Genomic DNA, 21,078 nt, shown 5'->3' with positions numbered 1-21,078 from the left:
TATATATCTTCTGTAAATATTGCTCTGGAAAGAAAAGCTAAAGCCTGTCATAGTGACTTAGAGTTTTCATCCTCCATGTGAAGGCCAAGTGTGAGGTAAAAGAACCTCATAGTTCCCTAAGGATTCTGTAATGGTGAGGCCATCCCCCAAGATTGACTAGTCCCACCTTTAGGGAATGCAAAGGACGGCTGTCTACCCTGATGAAGAGCAAGCTGTGATCTGCTCAGAGACATTGGGCTTAGATTACAGAAAGATTTAATTTCTAAAAATAATGGCAAAGAATAGTAAAGCCTGGAGACTTTCCTTGAGCTCTAATAGAATCATGATACCATTTATTTTTGGAATGGTGACGTTTCTGAAACTCTTCAGATGCAAAATCAATGCTAAGTAGTTTTATAGAAATTGGATGCATTTTACATAAAATTACCACCAGAGCTGAGGGCAGTGATGTACAAAAGCAGTGCAGACAGTGTTTTGAATGTACTGGAAAACACAGTCTGAGAGCCTCTCCGGCAGCACCTGGCATCTCTCCCACATTTTCAGGCCTTTGCCCTTTAAACTGCCTTTGCTGTTCTTGAGATTTCCAGTTTTGTCTAGATTATGAGCCTCTTAACCATTCATCATATTCTTCCTGTAGTTGTCATCATTTTAAACACATTAGGGAGTCAAGGGAATCATTGGTGAAGAAATAGTATTTTATACCATGATAAATGCAATGATAAAATCACCTAGAATCGCCTGAATAATATAAAGAAAACAAGGTTGAGAGCTGAGTCCCAGGATTCTCCAACATGTAGAATTTGGGGACAGATGAAGGATCTAGGCAGGCCAATGAACTAGGAAGAAAACCAGGAGAAGGTAATATCCTGAAAGTCAAAATAGTCAGCATGGAAGACATGAATTTGAAGGAGTCTTTTCACATCCAGAGATCTAGTCAGCCTTTTTTTAAAAATATAATTTATTGTCAAATTGGTTTCCATACGACACCCAGTGCCCATCCCAACAAATGCCCTCCTCCCTGCCCATCACCCACTTTCCCCTCTCCCCCAACCCCCATCTAAACTTAGTTTGTTCTCAGTCCTCAAGAGTCTCTTATGGTTTGCCTCCCTCCCTCTCTGTAACTTTTTTTCCCCCTTCCCCTCCCCCATGATCTTCTGTTGAGCTTCTCAAGATCCACATATGAGTGAAAACATATGGTGTCTGTCTTTCTCTGCCTGGCTTATTTCACGTGGCATAATACCCTCCAGTTCCATCCACGTTGCTGCAAATGGCCAGATTTCATCTTTCTCATTACCAAATAGTATTCCGTTGTATATATAAACCACATCTTCTTTATCCATTCATCAGTTGATGGACATTTAGGCTCTTTCCATAATTTGGCTATTGTTGAAAGTGCTGCTGTAAACATTGGGGTACATGTGCCCCTATGCATCACCCTCCTGTAAACATGCTGTGATCTCAAGGAAATGTAAGGCAGATTTTGTTCACAGAATTCTCTTCAACCAACAGGAGCTCTTTGGAAGAAATGGGTTTGAATAAAAGATGTTCCAGTTGTTTAAATCCTCAAACAAGGATCTGCTTTTCAGTGATGACACTGCATGTTTGGCTAACCTTCAGGATGAAACAACTTACAGAAAACACTTAGGACCAGAGTATCTTATGGCTATTGCTAACATGAAACCATGTTTACACTCTGAGCTTCTGGATGCCTGTACATCCCACATATATTAAACCCTGATCAAAGTGGACAACCGTGGCGATGCTCAGTGCCCGAAATATGGTGGGGCCACATTCTCACTTGTTTGCACATGGGCCTGTGTTAACCTCGGTTATTTTATAATTATGTGCTGGAACTGATACAAAAAATAAAATGAATGAAAAATTTTTTAAAAAGTCAAAATAAGAGAAGGATAAACATGTCAAATGCTCATGACATTTTGAGAAAGATGGTGAGTAAGAATTGATTGTTAGTTTGGGCAAGACGTGGGATCCTAATGATCTCAACAAAAGGGATTTCCTATGAAGTACTGTAAACCAAATCCTAATTATACTGTGTTGAGAAGAACATAGATGTTAAGGAAGTGGAGACAGCAAGTGAAGACAACTTCTTGAAGAATTTTGCTTTTAAAAGACTACAAAAGAAAAAAAAAAAGAAAAAGAAAAAGAAAAAATAAGCAATAAGTGGAGGACAGCATGGAGTAATCACAAGTCCATTTTTAAAAAAATCTTTATTTAGGTACAAATAGCATGCAAAAAGCTTACTTTTTAAAGTGTAAAATTGGACACATATGCACCCATGAAATCATTGCTACCTCTAAGATAATTCATATCCATCAAACCCAAAAGTTTCTTTTTGCAGTTCCTCCCAACCCTCCTGGTACTGCCCTTCATCCCCGCAAAATCACTGATGAGCTGTCACTATAGTTTTATTTTCTAGTATTTTAGATAAATGGAACCATACAATAAGTACTCTTTTGATCTACCTCCTTTTACCCAGAATAATTAGTTTGAGATTAATCCATATTGTTGCAGGTATTGATAGTTTGTTCTTTTTTATTGCTAAGTGGTATTCCATTGCATGAATGGGCTACAACTTGTGTTCCTATTCACCTGTTACATATGGGTTGTTTCCATTTTTTAGGATAACAAAGCTGCAGTGAATCTACATAGACAGGCATATCACCTATGAATAGAGATAATTTTACTTTTTCCTTTTTAGTGTAGATGTAGATATAGATATAGATATAGATATAGATATAGATATAGATATAATGTATTGCCTACTGCACTAAGAACTTCCAGTAAAATGTTCACTTGAAGTGGTGAGAACAGACATTCTTACTTTTTTCCTACTTTTAAGGGGAAATAGCTCAGTGTTTCACTCTTAAGTGTGATGTTAGATGTTAGCTTTTTCATAGATGCCCTTTACCTGGTTGAGAAATGTCCCCACTATTGCTAGTTTTCTAGAACTTTTTACCAGGAATGGATATTGGATTTTGTCAAATGTTTTTCTCTGCACCCACTGAGATGATCTTGGTTATTATTATTATTAATATGGGAAATTACCTTGATTGTCTTTTGAGTGTTATAACAGCCTTATATTCCTTGAATAACCCCCACTTGATCATCATGTGTCAACCACTTTATATATTATTGGATTAGATTTACTATAATTCTGTTAAGAGCTTTTTCATATGTATTTATGGGGGAAGTGATCTGTATGTTTTCTTTTCTTGAGTTGTCTTTGATTTTGATATCAGAAATATGCTGACTTGAAACAATTAGTTGGGAAGTATTCCTTCCTTTTCAACTTTCTGAAGGGGTATGTAGAATTAGTATTATTTCTTCTTTAAATTTTTGGCAGTATTCACCAGAAAAGCCATCTGGGCTTGCAGGGTTTGTGTGTGTGTGTGTGAAATGGTTTAAATTTTAAAAACATTCAACTTCTGTAATAGGTATAGGCCTCTTCATGTTATTTCTTTCTTCTTCAGTGAGTTTTAGTAGTTTTTGTTTTTCAAGGAATTTATCCATTTCATCTAAGTTGTAGAATTTATTGGCATAAAGTTGCTCATAATAGTTCCTTATTATTTTTATTATATCTTTAGAATCTGTACTGATGTCTCCTCTTTCATGCCTGATATTCTTAACTTGCATCTTCTCTTTTTTTTCCTGGTAAATTTGACTTGAAGTTTGTCATATTTACACAAAGAACCTGTTTTGTCTTCATTGATTCTCTCTCTCTTCCTCTATAATATTTCCATTCTTACCCTTTTTCCCCTTATGCTTACTTTGGGTTTTATTTGCTTTTATTTCTCTAATTGAATCTAGAAAGTGAGGTTATTTATTTTATTCTTTTCTAATAAAGGCATTTAGTGCTACAGATTTACCTCTAAGTACTGCTTTAGCTTATATCCCACAGATTCTGATATGTAATATTTTCAATTAGTCAAAATTCGAATTTCTCCTTTGATTTTTTCTTTGAACCATGATTTATTTAGAATGTTTAGTTTCAAATACTTAGAGCTTTACTAGAGATCTCTCTGTTATTGATTCCTAATTTAACTCCACTCTGATCAGAGAACATACTTTTTATGGCTTGGATTTTTTTAAACTTACTGATACTTGTTTTATGGCCTAGAATATTGTCTGTTTTGGTAAGTGTTCTATGTACACTTGAAAACAATGTGTAGTCAGCTGTTGTTCTGTGTGGTGTTGTATCAATGTCAGTTATGTCAAATTGATAGTGTTGTTCAAGTTTTCTATATCCTTATTGGGTTTCTATTGGTTCAATCAGTTAACAAGACTATACTTCTTGATTATTCTATTTGTCCTCTTTTGCTTTTCTTTTTGTTTTTTTGTTCATGTATTTTGAAATTCTGTTTCATAAATTGTTAGAATTGTTATGTCTTCTTTATAATTGTCTCCTTTATCATTATGAAATTACCCTCTATTCCTAATAATAATCTTTGTTCTGAAATCTACTTGTTCTTATATTAATATAGCCATTCTAGATTTCTTTTGATTAGTGTTATATGGTATGCTTATTTCCACTCCCTGTTCTTTAACTTGTGTTTTTATATTTACAGTGGTTTGTTACAGGCGGCATACCGTTAGGTCATCTGCCTTTTAATTGCGATGTTTAGACTATTTACATTTAAAGAGATTATTAACATGGTTAGGTTTATATTTACCATGTTGCTATTTGTTTTCTATTTATCCTATCTGTTCATTATATGCTTTTCTCTCTTTTTCTGCTGTTTTGGATAAGTGTTTTATGCTTCCTTTTGTATTTCCTTAGGTAAAGCTCTTCATGTTTTTTTTTTTTATTTTAATGGCTACGTTAGTGTTTCTAGTGTAAATCTTTAGTTTATCCCAGTCTACCTTCAAGCATTATTATACCACTTCACATATAGTATAAGAACCTTCCCACAATATACTTTCATTCTTCCTTCTTTGCCTTTGTACTCTTTTTGTCATTGTCATATGGTTTACTTCTATGTACATTATAAGCCTCACAATACATGGTTATTATTTCTTATTTCTTATCTTCAGTAAATTGTATTTTGAAAAGATTCTTAAAGGAAGCAAAAAAAAACCACCCTTTATTCCTTTGTGAAATACTTATTTCTATCTGGTATCATTTTCCTTCTGCCCGAAGGATTTCCTTTAACATTTCTTATCCTTCAGGTATGCTGGTGATGAATTCTTTCCGTTTTCATATGTCTGGTGGAAGTCTTTTTGGTTGTTATTTTTTGTTTGTGGATTGGTTTGTTTTATATGAATTTTTTTACATTTTCATTGTTTGCTGATATGCAAAATGGAAAATGATGACGCAGTAGCACAGTCTGTGAATAGGGCTCACAACAGAAGGTTTGGCTTCAGATACAATCATGAAAATTTATCTATGTTAACAAGAGGAAAGACCGAGCAGATGTTTACTGATGTGGGTGAGTCGATTGATCTGTTAATGGATACAATCAAACCGGATTTCCAAGTTTAAATCCAAGATCCACTATTTAATAGCTCAGTGATCCTCAGCAAATTATTTAAACCCTTTGAACTTCAGTTGTCACATCCGTAGAATCAGAGGAACAACTTCCCCACAGAGTGACCCTAGCAATGAAATGAGTTAGTATATACCCAACACTGAATATGTGGCCTGGCACATTGTAAGTGCTCAATACCTATGAGGAAAGAACGTGTAACTTTTCTTAGCTTTACCGCCTGAGTCAAAAAGAAACCATTCTGGGATCACATTTTTCCGATTTTCCTTTCTCTTATCCCCCCTTCTTTCACCCCTCCTTCCTTCCTAAAAGAACATTTTTAAAATTCAAATGCCAGGCTGTCTGCAGGTGCAGTGTTTAAGACTGATAACATTTAGAGGCCAGATGTTAACTGATGTAAATGCTATTAAGTGCTCAGTAGACTGGAGGCTGAGGCAGTGATTTCCAATTTTGTGATTATTATTTGAGTTTATAGCAAACCAATCTGCCATTCCTTCCACCCCCATACCTCCACCAAAAAGGAGATATATAGCCTACTTGTTCTCAAGAGAATAAAAATTATTTTTAAAAATATGCAGTTCTTGAAGAATTAAGTAATGGCATTTCACAGCCTAGAACCAGGCATGCAGCCTCCATGCAGACCTCAACAACTCCTTGTAGTTCTTCCTGAAAGGTCAATGACTTGTGAAACTTGATCTGAAAACTAGTCTAATTTTCTGAAATAAGCCCAGAGTAATAATTGCAAGAAATGCCATAACAAGTTTTTACCTCTATCGAAATTTAAAATTTGAGCTTCCTTAGGAGTAGTGTGGGAGCTGTCCCTATGATAGGAAGTCAACAAATGGGCTCTTCTTCTTATAAAGAAATATATATTTTTAAATAACAAAATGATGAGTCTGCTATGAATCACTGAGATGATTGTTAGTGTTTAATATACTACGCACTCAGTTATTCATTCATTAATCTATCGAACAGACATTAGTTCTGAACTAGCAGTATGTCTCAGGCCCAGTGCCAGGTACTAGTTAATGCATTGGTAAATACAACAGACAACCCTCCTAGACCTTAGAGTTTTATGAGAGAGGAAGACAATTTAAAAATCGGGGCGCCTGGGTGGCGCAGTCGGTTAAGCGTCCGACTTCAGCCAGGTCACGATCTCACGGTCCGTGAGTTCGAGCCCTGCGTCAGGTTCTGGGCTGATGGCTCGGAGCCTGGAGCCTGTTTCCGATTCTGTGTCTCCCTCTCTCTCTGCCCCTCCCCCGTTCATGCTCTGTCTCTCTCTGTCTCAAAAGTAAATAAAAAACGTTGGAAAAAAAAAATTTAAAAAAAAAAATAATGAGCATACAAATAGATAGAGCAAAAAGTTGTGATAGGTGCTATGAAGAAAAGGGGCCCTAACAAATAATGGGTTGGGGAAGGAATATTTTTTAGTAGCTAAGTTAATCCAAGGCTTAAAGAATGAGAAGACAACCATGCAAAGAAGAGAGGAGAGAACAAGCAGAGAGACCAGCATTTATTTATCAATTTAACAAATATTTATTCAGTACTTTCTGTGAGCCAGAGTGTTCAAAGCAAAGAAAATATGCCAGTGAACAAAACACACACACATGCATGGTGGCAGGGACTAGATTATATAGGGACTTGGAATCCATCATAAGGAGGTTGGATTTTATTCTAAAAGCAATGACATGATTTGATTTTTATGTTAAGAGATTGCCCTTCCTGTTATATGGAGCAGAATTTGGAGGATTGGGCAAAAGTGGAAGCACGGAGATTCATAGGGTGGCTATTCTAATTTAAGTGAGATTTTAATGCACTTAAACCATGGTAGCAGCAAAACTAAAGTGTGTAGTTTTGATATAGGATGGGTAGACCTCCTTGGCCAACTGAAAAAGACGAAGGGGATTTGAAGAAAGAGGTAAATTGTGGATGATTCAACTGAGTAGATGGCAGGTCCATTTAGCACAGTGAGGGAGATTGGTTGGGTAAGTGGATGGGGGTGGGGGAGGTTTGGGCTAAAGATTAAAATTAATTCAAGTTTTCTGGCCTAAGCCGTAAATGATTAAATCAATCCAAAAGTGAAATTCACTATTTCATGGGATTAACATGTCCCCCATCACTGGAGTATATATCAATGAGCTAAGTGACCATTTATCTACACTATCTTAGCTATAGATATCAAGCAGAATTCGAGAACTGATTTCCAGATGGTATCTGAGAACTTATTAAAGAAAGCAACAATTTCTGGAAGCCATCACTGGTTGGGTAAGAACTGGTTTTTCCAGATCAGGATCATTTCTCTTGAAGGGAATTTCAGTTGCCTTCGAGCCACTGGAAGCTGACATAATATTTTTAAATAAATAATTTAACTAACAGATTTTATTTTGGGTAGAGCTACCAAATGTATAAATGGGAGTATTTATATCCAGTTAAGAGACTATGTGAATATCTTTTATGATAATCTTTTAGAAAAGATGGAAAATGGAGCCTGGAAAATACTGAGCTATTAGGAAATTTGTATACCCCAAATGCAACTTAGAGCAGCAGCAATACAGAGTAGTAAGTTCTCAATCTTGGTACCCCTCAACCCCCTTTGTATAGTCCACATACAAAATACATTCCCGCACAAAATTGTTCTCATTTGGGGGACCCCTACCTTTCCTGAGAATCACTGCCCTATAGAAAGTGACCATTACTGCGAAGAGTTGTCCTAACCCTTATGAGATTTAAGTGGATGAAAATCTGAGAGTAGGTTTGTGAAATTTCAGCCATGATTAGGACACAGAAAGAAACACATACTTACCTTATAACATTAACGTTTCTGAAAATCATTTTTTTACCTGGAAATATATTGACAGAACACTTTGCAAACTTGTTAGAAATCATGTTCTTATAATTATGAGATAGGATTGATCTTGTTTTCCTTGTGCATCGAATCATAAAACACAGAAACAGCCCAATGTGAAGTTATTAAAGGATCACATTACAATACTCTCCCTAGCTTTTGAAAAGAAAGGCTTTTTTTTAAAGTGACCCCATCTTATAATCTCATTAGAAAAATGAAGCATTGGTATTACTTTTTTTGTTTATGCATTTCTTTGGCGAAACATTTGTGACCCAAGAAAGGATCTCAAACAACAACTAAAAGAAAGAAGTTGCAACTTTCCTCAGCAATATTAAAGCTTTCTACAAAAAAAAAACAAAAACAACAAACAAACAAACAAAAAAAACATTAAGAGGAATATTCTTGGCACTTCTATTTCTGACACTGTCAACACCAAGTGATAGGGGTGACTGCTACCAAATAGGACCCTTTGCCTTCTTCTTGGGCTCAGTACCCTATGTAAGGTATTCCAGCCCTCTCTGCAGGTGACATTTGGTAGCAAACCCATTTCTTCTTTATGGAGCTAGCTTTTAGGGGTCAGTTAGACTGACTTTTTAGGGGTCAGCTAGCTTTAGGGGTCAGAAGAGAGCAGAAGACAGTTTGGTGTCCCCACACACGCACATCACTTCTTGTTGGAGAAGTATATGTGTGCTATCTATGATGGGTATCAAGGAGAGCTGGTAAAATTTCCTTGGTCCCAAATCATTCATTCCTTCATTGGCATATCCATCAGAAATGTATTAAGTACCCCTACTCTGACAGACATGGCCGTTAGCAATGAGGTGAAAAAGTAGGAAAAATATGTTCTGTGTTCTTGAGGAACACAGCAGTTTGGAGGCAGACTCTAACAGTTAGGCCAGACAAGTGCTATGGTGAAGATACATAGATATTAAGACAAGTATAGCCATATGAGATAATGGAGCAACTAACTCAGCTCAGAAATGGCACAGGGATGAAGAAAATTAATTCACTAGCTTAATAAATGGCACCAAATTCAAACACAAGTATCATCTGACTGAATTCTTTGGCTAAAAAGGGGACAGAAATGGAGGTCAGAAAGAATCCAAGGATAGACTTTCCCAATACCTCCATAAGATCTCAACTCAAGTGACACCATGTGGGAAAGATGGGGTCGTGCCCTGGTGTAGAGCAGGAGACCACCTTTGTGGCTTATAGAGTGGGTCTGCTGACCACCCAAACTAAAGAAACACTCTTCTCCATATGTGTCTTCTACACTGTTATGTTTTATTTTCATCATAGCACTTATCACTATCTGATATTACCTTACTTGATTTATTTATTGTCCCTACCTCCCCACAAGGACCTTGTCTGTCCTGCACATTGCAGCATTCTCAGGCCTAGAACAGTACCTTATTTTATAGTGGGCATTGAATGAATGAATGAATGAATGGTCATTAACAATATAAAATCACATCAAGCCTCACTTGAGAACCAGTCTTTCTTCCATCTCCAAAATGTCTGTAAGATGTCTAATCTCAGACATGCGTCAGAGATCTTCTACTCATTCTTGTCTTCGTTCACCTCAGGGGAGAAAGACTACGGTGTGGAGGTCAGGATATGGGGAGTCTCCGTTTAATTCCAGTTGCTTCCTCACAGAGCCGGAACTGGAAGCCAGATCTCCAGAATCCCAGAGCTCTTCAGCATTACTCTGCTACCTCTGGTTAAACCTCTCTGTGGGGAAAGCAATTTTGGATTATTGCCATGAATGTAATTTTCAAAGCCCCTAGGAAGAAAAGAAGGCAGTGGGAAGCCGCTTCTAGAATTCAGATGAGCCGAATATCATAGTTCTCCTTCCTACCCTATGGGAGGGAAGTCACAGACTTTGGCACTGGCTTCTCGGGGAAGAGCTGCAATATTCTCCTGTAACTATGGCCAGAGGAGTTCTGCCTACCTGCAGCTAGGACATGGGCTCTGCATCACACTGGCTGTGATTTTGCACAGTTAAATCCTTCATTAAAAATTAGGACTGGATGGGGCACCTGGGTGGCTCAGTCGGTTAAGTGTCCAAATTCAGTTCAGGTCATGATCTGACAGTTCGTGAGTTTGAGTCCCACATCGGGCTCTGTGCTGACAGCTCGGAACCTAGAACCTGCTTCAGATTCTGTGTCTCCCTCTCTCTCTGCCCCTCCCCCACTTGCGCATGTGTTCTCTCTCTTCTCTCTCTCTCTCTCTCTCTCCAAAAATGAATAACATTAAAAAATTTTTTTTTTAATTAGGATGGCAGGAGCAACTGGGTAACTCAGTTGGTTATGCCTCTGACTCTTAATTTTGGCTCAGGTCATAATTTCACGGTTCGTGAGTTTGAGCCCCATATTGGGCTCTGCACTGACAGTGTGAAACCTGTTTGGGATTCTCTCTCTTTCCCTCTCTCTCTGTCTCTCCCCTACATGTGCCTCTCTCTCTCAAAATAAATAAATAAACTTTAAAATTCTTTTAAAAATCTAGGACTGGCATCCTGCCACTATTAATTGTATAAAGGTGGGTCACTGTCACTGTGGGTAAGAATGGATGCCCCCATGCACCTTGCCCATCTACAGGGACCAGATATCACACTGAGGTGATGGCTAACCTAAGTATGTTTATTTTTATTGAAACTATAAGCAAGCATTTGAAGATGCTAATTTCTGAGTACAATTGATGGAAATATTTTCCAACAGAACTTTGAAGAAGTTCTGGCATTTTCTCAAAGATAAACTACCACCATCTATGCATACACAAACCTAGACACAAACATTTTCAAAAGGCAAAACTCCTGGGATGGAGTTCCAGGGATCATGTCGGGAGGTGGGGGTGGGGGGGGTGCGAGTATGGGTAAAGAGGAACCAATTAATCCACTGAGGGATTTCTCAGAAGTCTTCACCTGCCAGAGGTTTTAATCCAGATAGAACAAGCTTTTTGTCAGAGGAGAAACATAAACGGTGAGATCCTCCCATTCATTCACTGGTTATATGCCTTCTGGTGTGAAACTCAGTTATAGGCAACAGGAATACAAAAGAAATGAGGCTTAGTCCCTGCTTCAAGGTCACAGTCTGGTGATGTGGAAGAAATAAGTAAACAGAGGAATACAATCCAGTGTGGTAGATTCTGGGATCAAGAAGGGTCATGGGGACATGGGAAGAGAGACCCCTGGGCACAAACTGTACAGTGTAATTAAAGGAGATCACATTTTAGAATTTTTCAAATGAAGTTTCACGTTTTGGAGCCTCCATTTTCTCCTCTTTGAAATGAGAAGAAGAGAATTCGCCTTCTGGAGTTATAAAAATTCAGTGATGTATGAGATATTCAGTGAGTAAATTTTTAAGAAAGAAATGCAAAGGGTCGCCTGGGTGGCTCCATCGGTTAAGTGTCTGGCTCTTGATTTCAGCTCAAGTCATGATCTTGTGTATTGGAAGTTCAAGCCCCACACTGGGCTCCTCACTTACAGCACAGAGCCTGCTTGGGATACTCTCTCTCTCTCTCTCTCTCTGCCTCTCTCTCTCTCTCAAAATAAATAAACTTGAAAGGAAGGAAGGTGGGAGGGAAGGAAGGAAGGAAGGAAGGAACACAAAATTGAGACAGTGGGGCACTCTCCCCAAATGGTGGTGAGCTACTGTGCTGACCTATAAATTTAAACCTTTTTTAGAGAGCTCACCATCTTTACAGTGGGGCTATTTATCACAATAAGCCAGAGACTCAACTCGAGAAGGACTGAGCGGAAAGAGAAAAGTCTCCTCTGATTCCGAAATGAATTATTTGTTGGATGTTGTTTCGTGAATTTTTGTAACAGAAATTGGGGTATGCACAGTAATTGCGGGGGCAGGAAACAACCACCCTGGGAACAATTGCAGGCAATTCTGCAATCACCTGGCTTAGCTTGAATTCTTGGAAGTAGAGCTTCTCTTAGTTTAATAAAAGGTTTCATGTAGACCTTGCGGTTCTGTTCTTTATCCCTGATTTTTCCTCCCAGGCTTATGAATAAGGCCTCAGTCACATTCTCCCTCGGAGACTGGCAAGCAGCCCCACCTGCTGCTGTTGGAGGCTGGGAGGTGCAGCCTGAGGAAGCTGCAGCTGTCTTCTGCCATCTGCTGGCTCCCTTTCTGCACCAGCTCGGGCCTGGCTTTGCATGCATTCCCAGGGAATGAAACCGCCAGCAGAGAAAGTGCAGGGCAGAGAAAAGAGTCTTGCTTTTATTAAAAAGAAGGAGATGAGAAGATGGCAAACAGAAACTGGCATGGGAGAGCTTTTCCTATTATAGGGTTTGTGTGAAGATGTCACCATCTCAAATATCTAAGGCAGGGATTTTTCTACATAAGATTGTTTTGTTCCGGGAGAACATAGAAGTGTGTTTTGTTTTATTTTATTTTGTTTTATTTTATTTTATTTTATTTTATTTTATTTTATTTTATATCATTTTATTTCATTTTATTTTACTTTATTGTATTACTTCCTTTTATTTAATTTTATTCTTAGATCATTGCCTTACAAGACTTATCAATTAAGTCACTGCCACATCTGTATAGACTCTTTGGAAAGAAACATCAAAAACCCATGTTGGTGGGAATGGAGATGAGAGTGAGGAGGCAGGAAGTGGGAAGGGAGAGGGGAAACATTTCGCAGTAAATTGCAGTGTTCTTTAATTGGTTCAGCCGACATCTTTTGAGGATCTATTATTTACAAGGCTCTGATGCAGAGCCTGGGATACAAAAGTGAGTAATATTGGGTCCCTTCTTTCTGGGAAATAAGAATCTATTGGGAATCAGCTACATAACGAAAGAATTAAGTAGAGATCTACAAGTGCTGTGATCAAGTACTGCAGTAAAGGAGTCTAGGAGAGCACAGAGGAGGAACAGGTGTTTACATCAAACTGGGGCCTCACTGTCAGAGAAAACTTGTCGGAGGAGGTTCCATGAGCTGCATTTGGGAGATAGCAATTTAACGGAGACAGTGGTGAGAAGGGCCACCCAGTTTCAGGGAGCACCACTTTATACCCACAGTGTCATCTGCTACCATCAGTCCGGCTCAAGAAGCTGAGAAGTCTAGATACCAAGGAGGAGACAGTTGTTAAAATATTCAGACTTAGACAACAAGCTATTGATTCAGTCCAGGGTGATCAGCCAAGTCAGGGAGAAACAAGCAGGTCAGGAGGGAGGAAACACACAGAATCCTGGACATGAGAGAGCAGTTCTGGGACTGTCTCTGGTCCTAGAAAAAAGGCAATACTCTTTCAGTCCGTGTCCTGGATATGGGCAGCCCCTTCAAGGGAGGTTCAGTGAAATATTCAGAAACTCACTTAATCTGTCTGAAACTTCTGAGTGACCTCATGTGAATACTAAAGTAGCTATAAGGTCAAAGATATCAACTACAATGTTATTTGAGATCTTAAGTACGATGGCCAACAGTAGGGAAAATGCATAGGAGAGTATGGCACAGCTTCTGGGTGAACCATCAAGTTCCAGGGCATGGAAAATGATAATTCCAGAAACTGTGCAGTACATGAAAAATACTTGTAAAAAAATCATCCAAGCCTACAGGAATAATATTCAGAAGGAAACATACTAAACTACTAATAAACGTGGTATTTTTCCCTCTAGTGTCTATGCTTTATATAAGATGCTTACACTACTGTTATAATGATCTTTTAATATTAAGAAGCCTAAAGGTGAAATGTGTGTCCTGCTTAGGGCTTAAGACAAAAAAAAATTATCCTAAATAATTTATCCTAAATTAATTCTTCCATTTATGTGTTTGTTTCTGATATTTTAGATTCCATTTTCTCCCTAATTGTGTTTCAGTTTGTGTGGTATATTCATTTTGCTTGTTAAGTCTGTCCTCAGTCTTCTCCTTGCCCACACCCCTCCTCCCACCCTGGATCTGCGGGATGTATTGTGATGTCTGCCCGCTAATTTTGCTGTGACTGGGACTGGTGTCTGGTTGGTGATTCATGTTTGTTCCTAAGTTGTACATCTGTGTTGGTTGCTTTGAAACAGTGCCTCGGGGAATATGAAAGGCCGTTTGTCTCCCTGAGACTGCTTCTTTGCACCAGAGAATTCGTCCCTGGCTTCTTCTGAATTCCAGCAGGCTCTTCTATGAGTTTATAGAGTTTGGGCAGGGTAAAGAATAAAGGCAGAAACAAAACAAAACCAAAAGAGAGCATCATGGAGAGAGTTTGGGTATCTGCGTCTAGTCCCTGCTTACCTAGTAAGACCAGTCTTCTTGGATACTAACTGGGGACAGAATGCCTTGTGACATACACTTTAAGGATAATGGCTTGACTTAAGCTTTCTGCCCACTAGGAATGCCTCCAGCAGAAAATAGGGCAGAGTGAGCCCTGGCAGAAACCCTCAATGGAAAAAGTTCTAAGAGTTTGGTAGTCACATGTACATGGTGCCTGTCTAATGTTTTAGCACAGGAACACACAGTCATAATGTTTAATGACTGGTACTGCATGGACACTGACCAATTAAATGGGTGCAGGCCATAGTACTAAAAGCTAGAGACCTCTGCTGTTCCAGACACCAACTTTTTAGTTACTGGATCACCAGGGAGACCAGCAAATTCTGGAGGGCCTGGGGCAATGGCTGGCTGCCAAGTGTTTCAAAAGCATTTTAATGTTTTCATATGCATCAAGGCTGAACAGATACATCCCAAATGAATAACGTGAATATACATGAAACTTCAAAGCTCATGCCCACTCTTAAGCTTTATGTAGTCCCGTCTATAACTCCCCTCTTTGTCCTTAAGAACAGTTCAGAGCAATCATCAGGACCTGCCCATTCCACAGGATCTGGGTGGCACAAAGGAGCCCTTATCCACAAAGGAGTGTTTTTTTGTTTGTTTTGGTTTGGTTTTGGTTTTGGTTTTTTTGGGGTTTGTTGTTGTTGTTGTTGTTGTTGTGCCCAACAACTAGTATAGATCTCACCCAGGGAAAGTTTGCAAGTCAGCTTTCATTAGATTTTCACTCGCTGCGATGTAGTTGGCTTACAACATAGCTCTGCTTCTAGGCAGACAGAGAAACAAGCTGGCGTGTGTGAGTGATTGCCCACCTGCCTGCTTGCCTGCAGTCTTTGAAAGGCAGCCCCATCCCAGACCATCATCCTGCTGTGAAAATCCACGCACAGGTGCCTTGAAAGTCCAAATACATATTGGGTTGTTATGGCCCTTTCTTGTCCTTTTAACCAGAGATTCTCACCTGCTGCTTCTTATCGGACACCTGGAGTTTGTAGGTTGGCTAAAAGCAGCTTCTCAGAATGGTCTCCAGGGAAGCATTATAACCCTGCATTCTGTTATTTCTTCTTTCCAGTTTCAAGGAAACCTATAGCTTCAGGGTAATTTGCTGCTCTCCTGTCTCCATTCAAGATAACAGCTAAGGTCATTCATCATCTGACTGTCTACATACCAAACACAAATTTTGTTTGAATCCCGAAGAAAAATTGCACTCAGCCAGCCAGCAAGCCATTCTGATACTCTGTGATAAGAGAGGTCTGGGGTTGTAGAGAAAGAGTTGGAAGACTTGGTCTTCCGGTAACTTGCTCTACAAGGTACTAGCATGTGACCTTGAGCAAATATTTAAAATCTCTCTAAGCCTCATTTTCCTCAAATGTAGGATGGGGTCATACTATATCCTTCCCAGAGTTGTTATGAGAGGTAAGTGGGATAATAGATCAGAAAGCAATTTATAAACTAAAGAAATATAAACCTCACCCCAAGAGAGCAGATTGTAAGAACTAGTAAAAAAGAAAAAAAAAAGGACCATGAGTGTAGAAATAAATTATGGCAGCTGGATGAGTATAAAGGAAGCCCACTATTGTAGTCTAACTCGGAAGAAAGAACATTCTCAGCCTCATACCTTCTTCAATACCTCTCTGCAGAGCTTTAACTGGAGACCAGTGAGTGGTCTAGAGAAATGGTAGGCGAGAGCCTTACTGTCACTTTGAGGCTAAAGGAGGTAGTGCTTCCAGGGAAAATGAATAGGGATGATGGAGAGCATGGGAAGGAGACAGTACCTATGGTAATACCAAGAGAGGGGGAGAGAAAACAAGAGACGTAATCTCTACTGCTCCTGTCTGTATGTTCATTGATCAGAGCTTGTTCAACTAATTCTGGGCTTCAGGGTACCTTCCTAGGGGGAGCAGACTGATCAGAAACCTTAAGGGCTCTCCTATACTGGAGCCACTGACCATATCCTCCCCAAGACATAAAGCTCTGCAGCCCCGGAGGGTAATTGGCATTATCAGATTAATTAAATCATTTTCTGTGGTTAAACTTGCATGTGACTATTAAGTCTCAGACTGGGCCTCCCGTCTAATCAGCCAGTGAATGTTTTCAGGATAGCACTTTGTTCCTGAAACATTGAGAAATATGCATATTGTATCCTTAATAGACCATGATGTTTATTTATGGCACAAAGAAGTCTCCCAGCTACGAAGACTCATTTAAGTGATAGTTTCGTGTCTGACACCTAGAGCTGTGTTAGATGCGGTCTCTGGAGTTGCTTATTATCACCAAGTTATTTCATGGTTGGCTCCTATTCTGAATTTGTCAAAGTTGTTCTTGCTGCTGAAAGGCCATGGGGCTTTGCATTAGGCTTCAAATCCTGCCTTTATTATTTACTGATGACTGGGCTTCTGTGGGACTGTTTCCCTCATACAAAATGAGAATAATAATGACTGCAACTCAGAGCTGTTTGGAAGATTAAAATTGTGCATAAAGTGTGGAATTTTATGTCAAGTGCCTGGCACACACTAGTTCTTCATGTCTGTGTATGTCAGATGCCCTCCTCCATGGTTATGTGACCAGAGTTTTTTGCTTTCTCTTAAGCTTTGATGTGGAAAATGGCCCTTCCCCAGGTCGGAGCCCACTGGACCCCCAGGCCAGCTCTTCCTCTGGGTTGGTGCTCCATGCCACCTTTCCCGGGCACAGCCAGCGGAGAGAGTCCTTTCTCTACCGATCAGATAGCGACTATGATTTGTCACCGAAGGCGATGTCAAGAAACTCTTCACTTCCAAGCGAGCAGTAAGTACGAGCTCTATGTGGCTTCTAATCTCACACTTACCTCATCTCTAACCTGTCACAGCAGCAACAACAACTGTTCCCCTTTAACCCGTGGGAAGGAGGGAGGAGAAAAATGAATGTGAGCCGAGGTGACCGTAATGACCCTTAAAGACATTAGTGCTCTACAGCATGAGAAATATGTATCTGGGGTCTCCAAGGGTATTAAAAATCTCAGACACAGTGTGCAGATTTCATCTGTTATTGATACTTTTTTTAATTGTCATTCAGCGTCATTTCCTGAACCGCTGAATCATTTATGAGTTGAGAACCTTAACACTTTTTTTGCAAATCATACTAGAACTTTCCGCAACATGTTTGCATGTGGCTACGGCAAAAAGAAAAACGGTAGTTGGTGACATGCCTCCTCTCTCAGTAGTCTCTGCTTGGTGACATTTAATGAGCTGTCATCCAGCCACATGTCTTTGTCTCTCCTCTGGAACCTTAACTCAATGCCCACTTGTTGCCTGGCTCCTCGGTGAGACATGACACGCTCCACCACCCTATTAGACACAGCTGATGTTTTTGTTTTGCTGCTATTAATTGTAGATCTCTAATTTTTAAGGATCAATGACTGGGTTGTATTACTTGTTTATTAAATTTCTGAAACCAAATAAGGTTGGATGCTGGTATTCATGCTTTAAAAGGTTTCTGGGCACACGTACAATTGTTTTTAACATTGTATGTTATAAAAATATTGGTAGCTCTCTAAAGTCTCCAGCCTGGAAATTTCCACTGGTCTCTCTTCTGCTTTTGAAAAAGAAACTAAAAAGGGTCACTCTCTTATGAAAGGGGCAAGGGACATCTTAAAGCTACCAGTAAGAACGGATTCCCCAGGGCATTTCTGCCAGTAAATTCTAATATAAGCACCCCTTCCCTAAAATGTCTTAATCAGTGGGTGGGCCAAAATTCATTTCTTCATTCATTTGACAAATACTTCCTGAATTTTTCCTATGTGCCATGCAGTGTGCCAGGCTCTGGGGATACAAGGTTAACAAAACAGTGGAATAATCACAGATGAATTAAAAACAGATATTCTCAGAAAGGTTGCATGCTCCCAGGGAGGTTACAGTTAATAAGAAAGATAAGAGGAACACCCACATAACTGTGCTACAGAGTGGAAGGAAACATTTAATGAGCACGTAGCATGGGACCAGCTGCATTGGCATGTGTGACTCCTTTTAATCTTCACAACAATTCTGTCAGGTAGGTATCACAATTATCTCCACTCTACAGATAATGAAACTGAGACTCAGAGAGACTGAGAAAAGTGTGCCCATCCCTTGACTAACCATATGCCATGCTGTATCCTGCAATGTAGCTAAGACTGACCATATTCAAACCTCTTAGACTTATTTGCCTATGTTCTTCAAACTGCAAAGCAGAATCTCAACTATCAGGTAGAAAACAGAGGAGTGCAGAGTCAAGGTGCCTGAGGCCAGAGGAGAGGTAACCACTTTGTTGCAGGTCATGTAGAACCAAGGGTGTTTCTAACCAAGGTTTGCATGGGAGCTTGACGGTGAATATACCTGGCATTGTCTCTTTTACCAAGAGAAACACCTATCTAGACTTCCTAGGGGGAGAACATAGGAAATGGGGGGAGCTGAAACTAAATAGAGCTTCATTCACATGATGTTTCACAGGTGAAAGACTAGCTTTGGAAGGCAGCTAACAGTTCCCCAAACTCTTGCCAAACAGCATGATGAGTCTCAGGGTCATTCAGAGGCTTTTCAGAAGGTTCCAACCAAATTTCAGATTAAACTCTGATGATGTTTTAAGAGTCACAGGTTATGAAAATTTTGAACTTGAAGAGACCTGAAAGATTACAGTCCAACTCAGTCTTCAGCTGTAAAAAGAGAGATCTAATTTCGAATGATTCTGTATTCAGGGTCCCTAATATTCATGGTGTACCTTCTTTTCAGTTTTACCAACCAGCAAAATTTTCCCCCTAACTCAAGACCTACACAATGTTGCCAACTTTAAGTTCAGGAAAATAAGAATTATATGTGTAAGTTACCTAGTATCATTCTCATTTTTAAAAAATTTTTTTAATGTTTATTTATTTCTGAGACAGAGAGAAACAGAGCATGAGTGGGGAGGGGCAGGGAGAGAGGGAGACACAGAATCCGAAGCAGACTCCAGGCTCTGAGCTGTCAGCACAGAGTCGGATGCTGGGCTCCAACTCACAAACTGTGAGATCATGACCTGAGCTGAAGTCCGTCACTCAACCGACTGAGCCACCCAGGCGCCCCATCATTCTCATTTTTTTAAAGAAAAGGACTTCTTAAAATTAAAAGAAAAAAATGGAGGAAGGACACACTTTCATAATAAAGAACAGCTCTTCCCAAGAAAACACTGTTGGCAACATAATATCACCCTATCGAAGATACTGATTATAGAATATAGGAAAGTCTTGAGTGAATAAAATGGCACAATTTTTTTTTGGAGATATTTCAACATTACAGTAACACTTTTATATATTTGTCAGTTTAAGAATTTATATTTCTCATTACAAGAAGTGGAGCTTGAATAATGCCCAGGTTTTTCTGGGATTTCAGTTTACTGGGACCATGTTGGAAAATCCAGTTTCACACATGTAGCTTGAGATAAATTGAAGTCATGCCTTCAAAGGTATTTTACCTGATTATTACTCTTCAGAGTGAATTGAAACAAATAGAGAATAGCAACCCCCAAGCCTCTCGCTGCTTTTCCTGCCTTCTACCCGTAGAGCCAAGGAAAAGAAGGGCAAAGACAGGTCTAGTGCCTTAATGTGAAGGCCATTAGGTGGGGGCACTGGAATGTCCCCTGCTCAGGAGCTCCTCATATTCAGCACACAGCAGTCGTGGATTTATGTAAGAGTTGGAAAGCTTGCATAATTCCTATGTATTAAACCCTAATAGTAGAGGCAACACTGTTTTTGTTTTTGTTTTGTTTTTAATTTCTCTTCTGAATGCTTTCGGAAGAGTAAGAGGAAATATAGGCAGGGAGAGTGAGTGAGAAGATAAGGATTAAAAGTAAAAATGTAAGTGGAAAATTACAAGCGGCTTTAACTTTTAGCAACAAAAGAGAGATTGAAATAAGCCTTTCTAGTAAAGAAAACAAGACCATCATTGGGTCCCAAGAGGAAATTTCAGATGTTTCCCTAGATGTGGCAATAATCTACTGGCTTCTCTTTTGCTCCTGTGTTGTAGTCATCTCTAACGCAATGCCTTTGTACGCCAAGGTACTGATTTCCCAATGGGAACATAGAGTACTGGAAACTGGTGAGGCCAGTTATGTTATCCAGAACTACGGCAGGAACCACCCTGGACAGGACGGAGTTTTGATAATCCACCTGCAAATTCACAGGGAAGGAAGATCCTTATTTCCTTCATCTGGTTACCCCATTTGCAAAGCCTTATATTGGCAAAGAGCTTTTTAAAGCCGCCATTTGTGCGAAAACTAAGTGTTCTCTAGAGAGAGCTCTCAAGGGAAATGAGACCTAAGACTGAAGAAGAAAAGCATTAATAACAGATCTCTTAAATTTAAGACCAATTTATTGATGAACTACCAAAGAAAGTTGCAATGTAAGTGGTCTTTGAGACTTGAGTTAGATATACTGCCATCACACCTACTAGTACCATGGCTTTGGCATTGAATCTC

The 21,078-nt window shown here is 39.4% G+C and overlaps 1 protein-coding gene across 1 annotated transcript in view; it reads left to right on the top strand.

Moving 5' to 3' along the window:
* The window catches only part of PDE4B (phosphodiesterase 4B), a 528,481-nt gene that overhangs the window by 386,144 nt on the left and 121,259 nt on the right, over nucleotides 1-21,078 (top strand). Inside the window, exon 4 of the mRNA XM_049618514.1 lies at nucleotides 17,206-17,400. Within this exon, the coding sequence (XP_049474471.1) occupies nucleotides 17,206-17,400 (195 nt within the window). The remainder of the gene's footprint in view (nucleotides 1-17,205; nucleotides 17,401-21,078) is intronic.

The sequence above is a fragment of the Panthera uncia genome (assembly GCF_023721935.1).
Source record: "Panthera uncia isolate 11264 chromosome C1 unlocalized genomic scaffold, Puncia_PCG_1.0 HiC_scaffold_4, whole genome shotgun sequence".
Lineage (NCBI taxonomy): Eukaryota > Metazoa > Chordata > Mammalia > Carnivora > Felidae > Panthera > Panthera uncia.
Note: the sequence above shows the minus strand (reverse complement) of the source record. Positions and strands in the feature narration are given on the sequence as shown.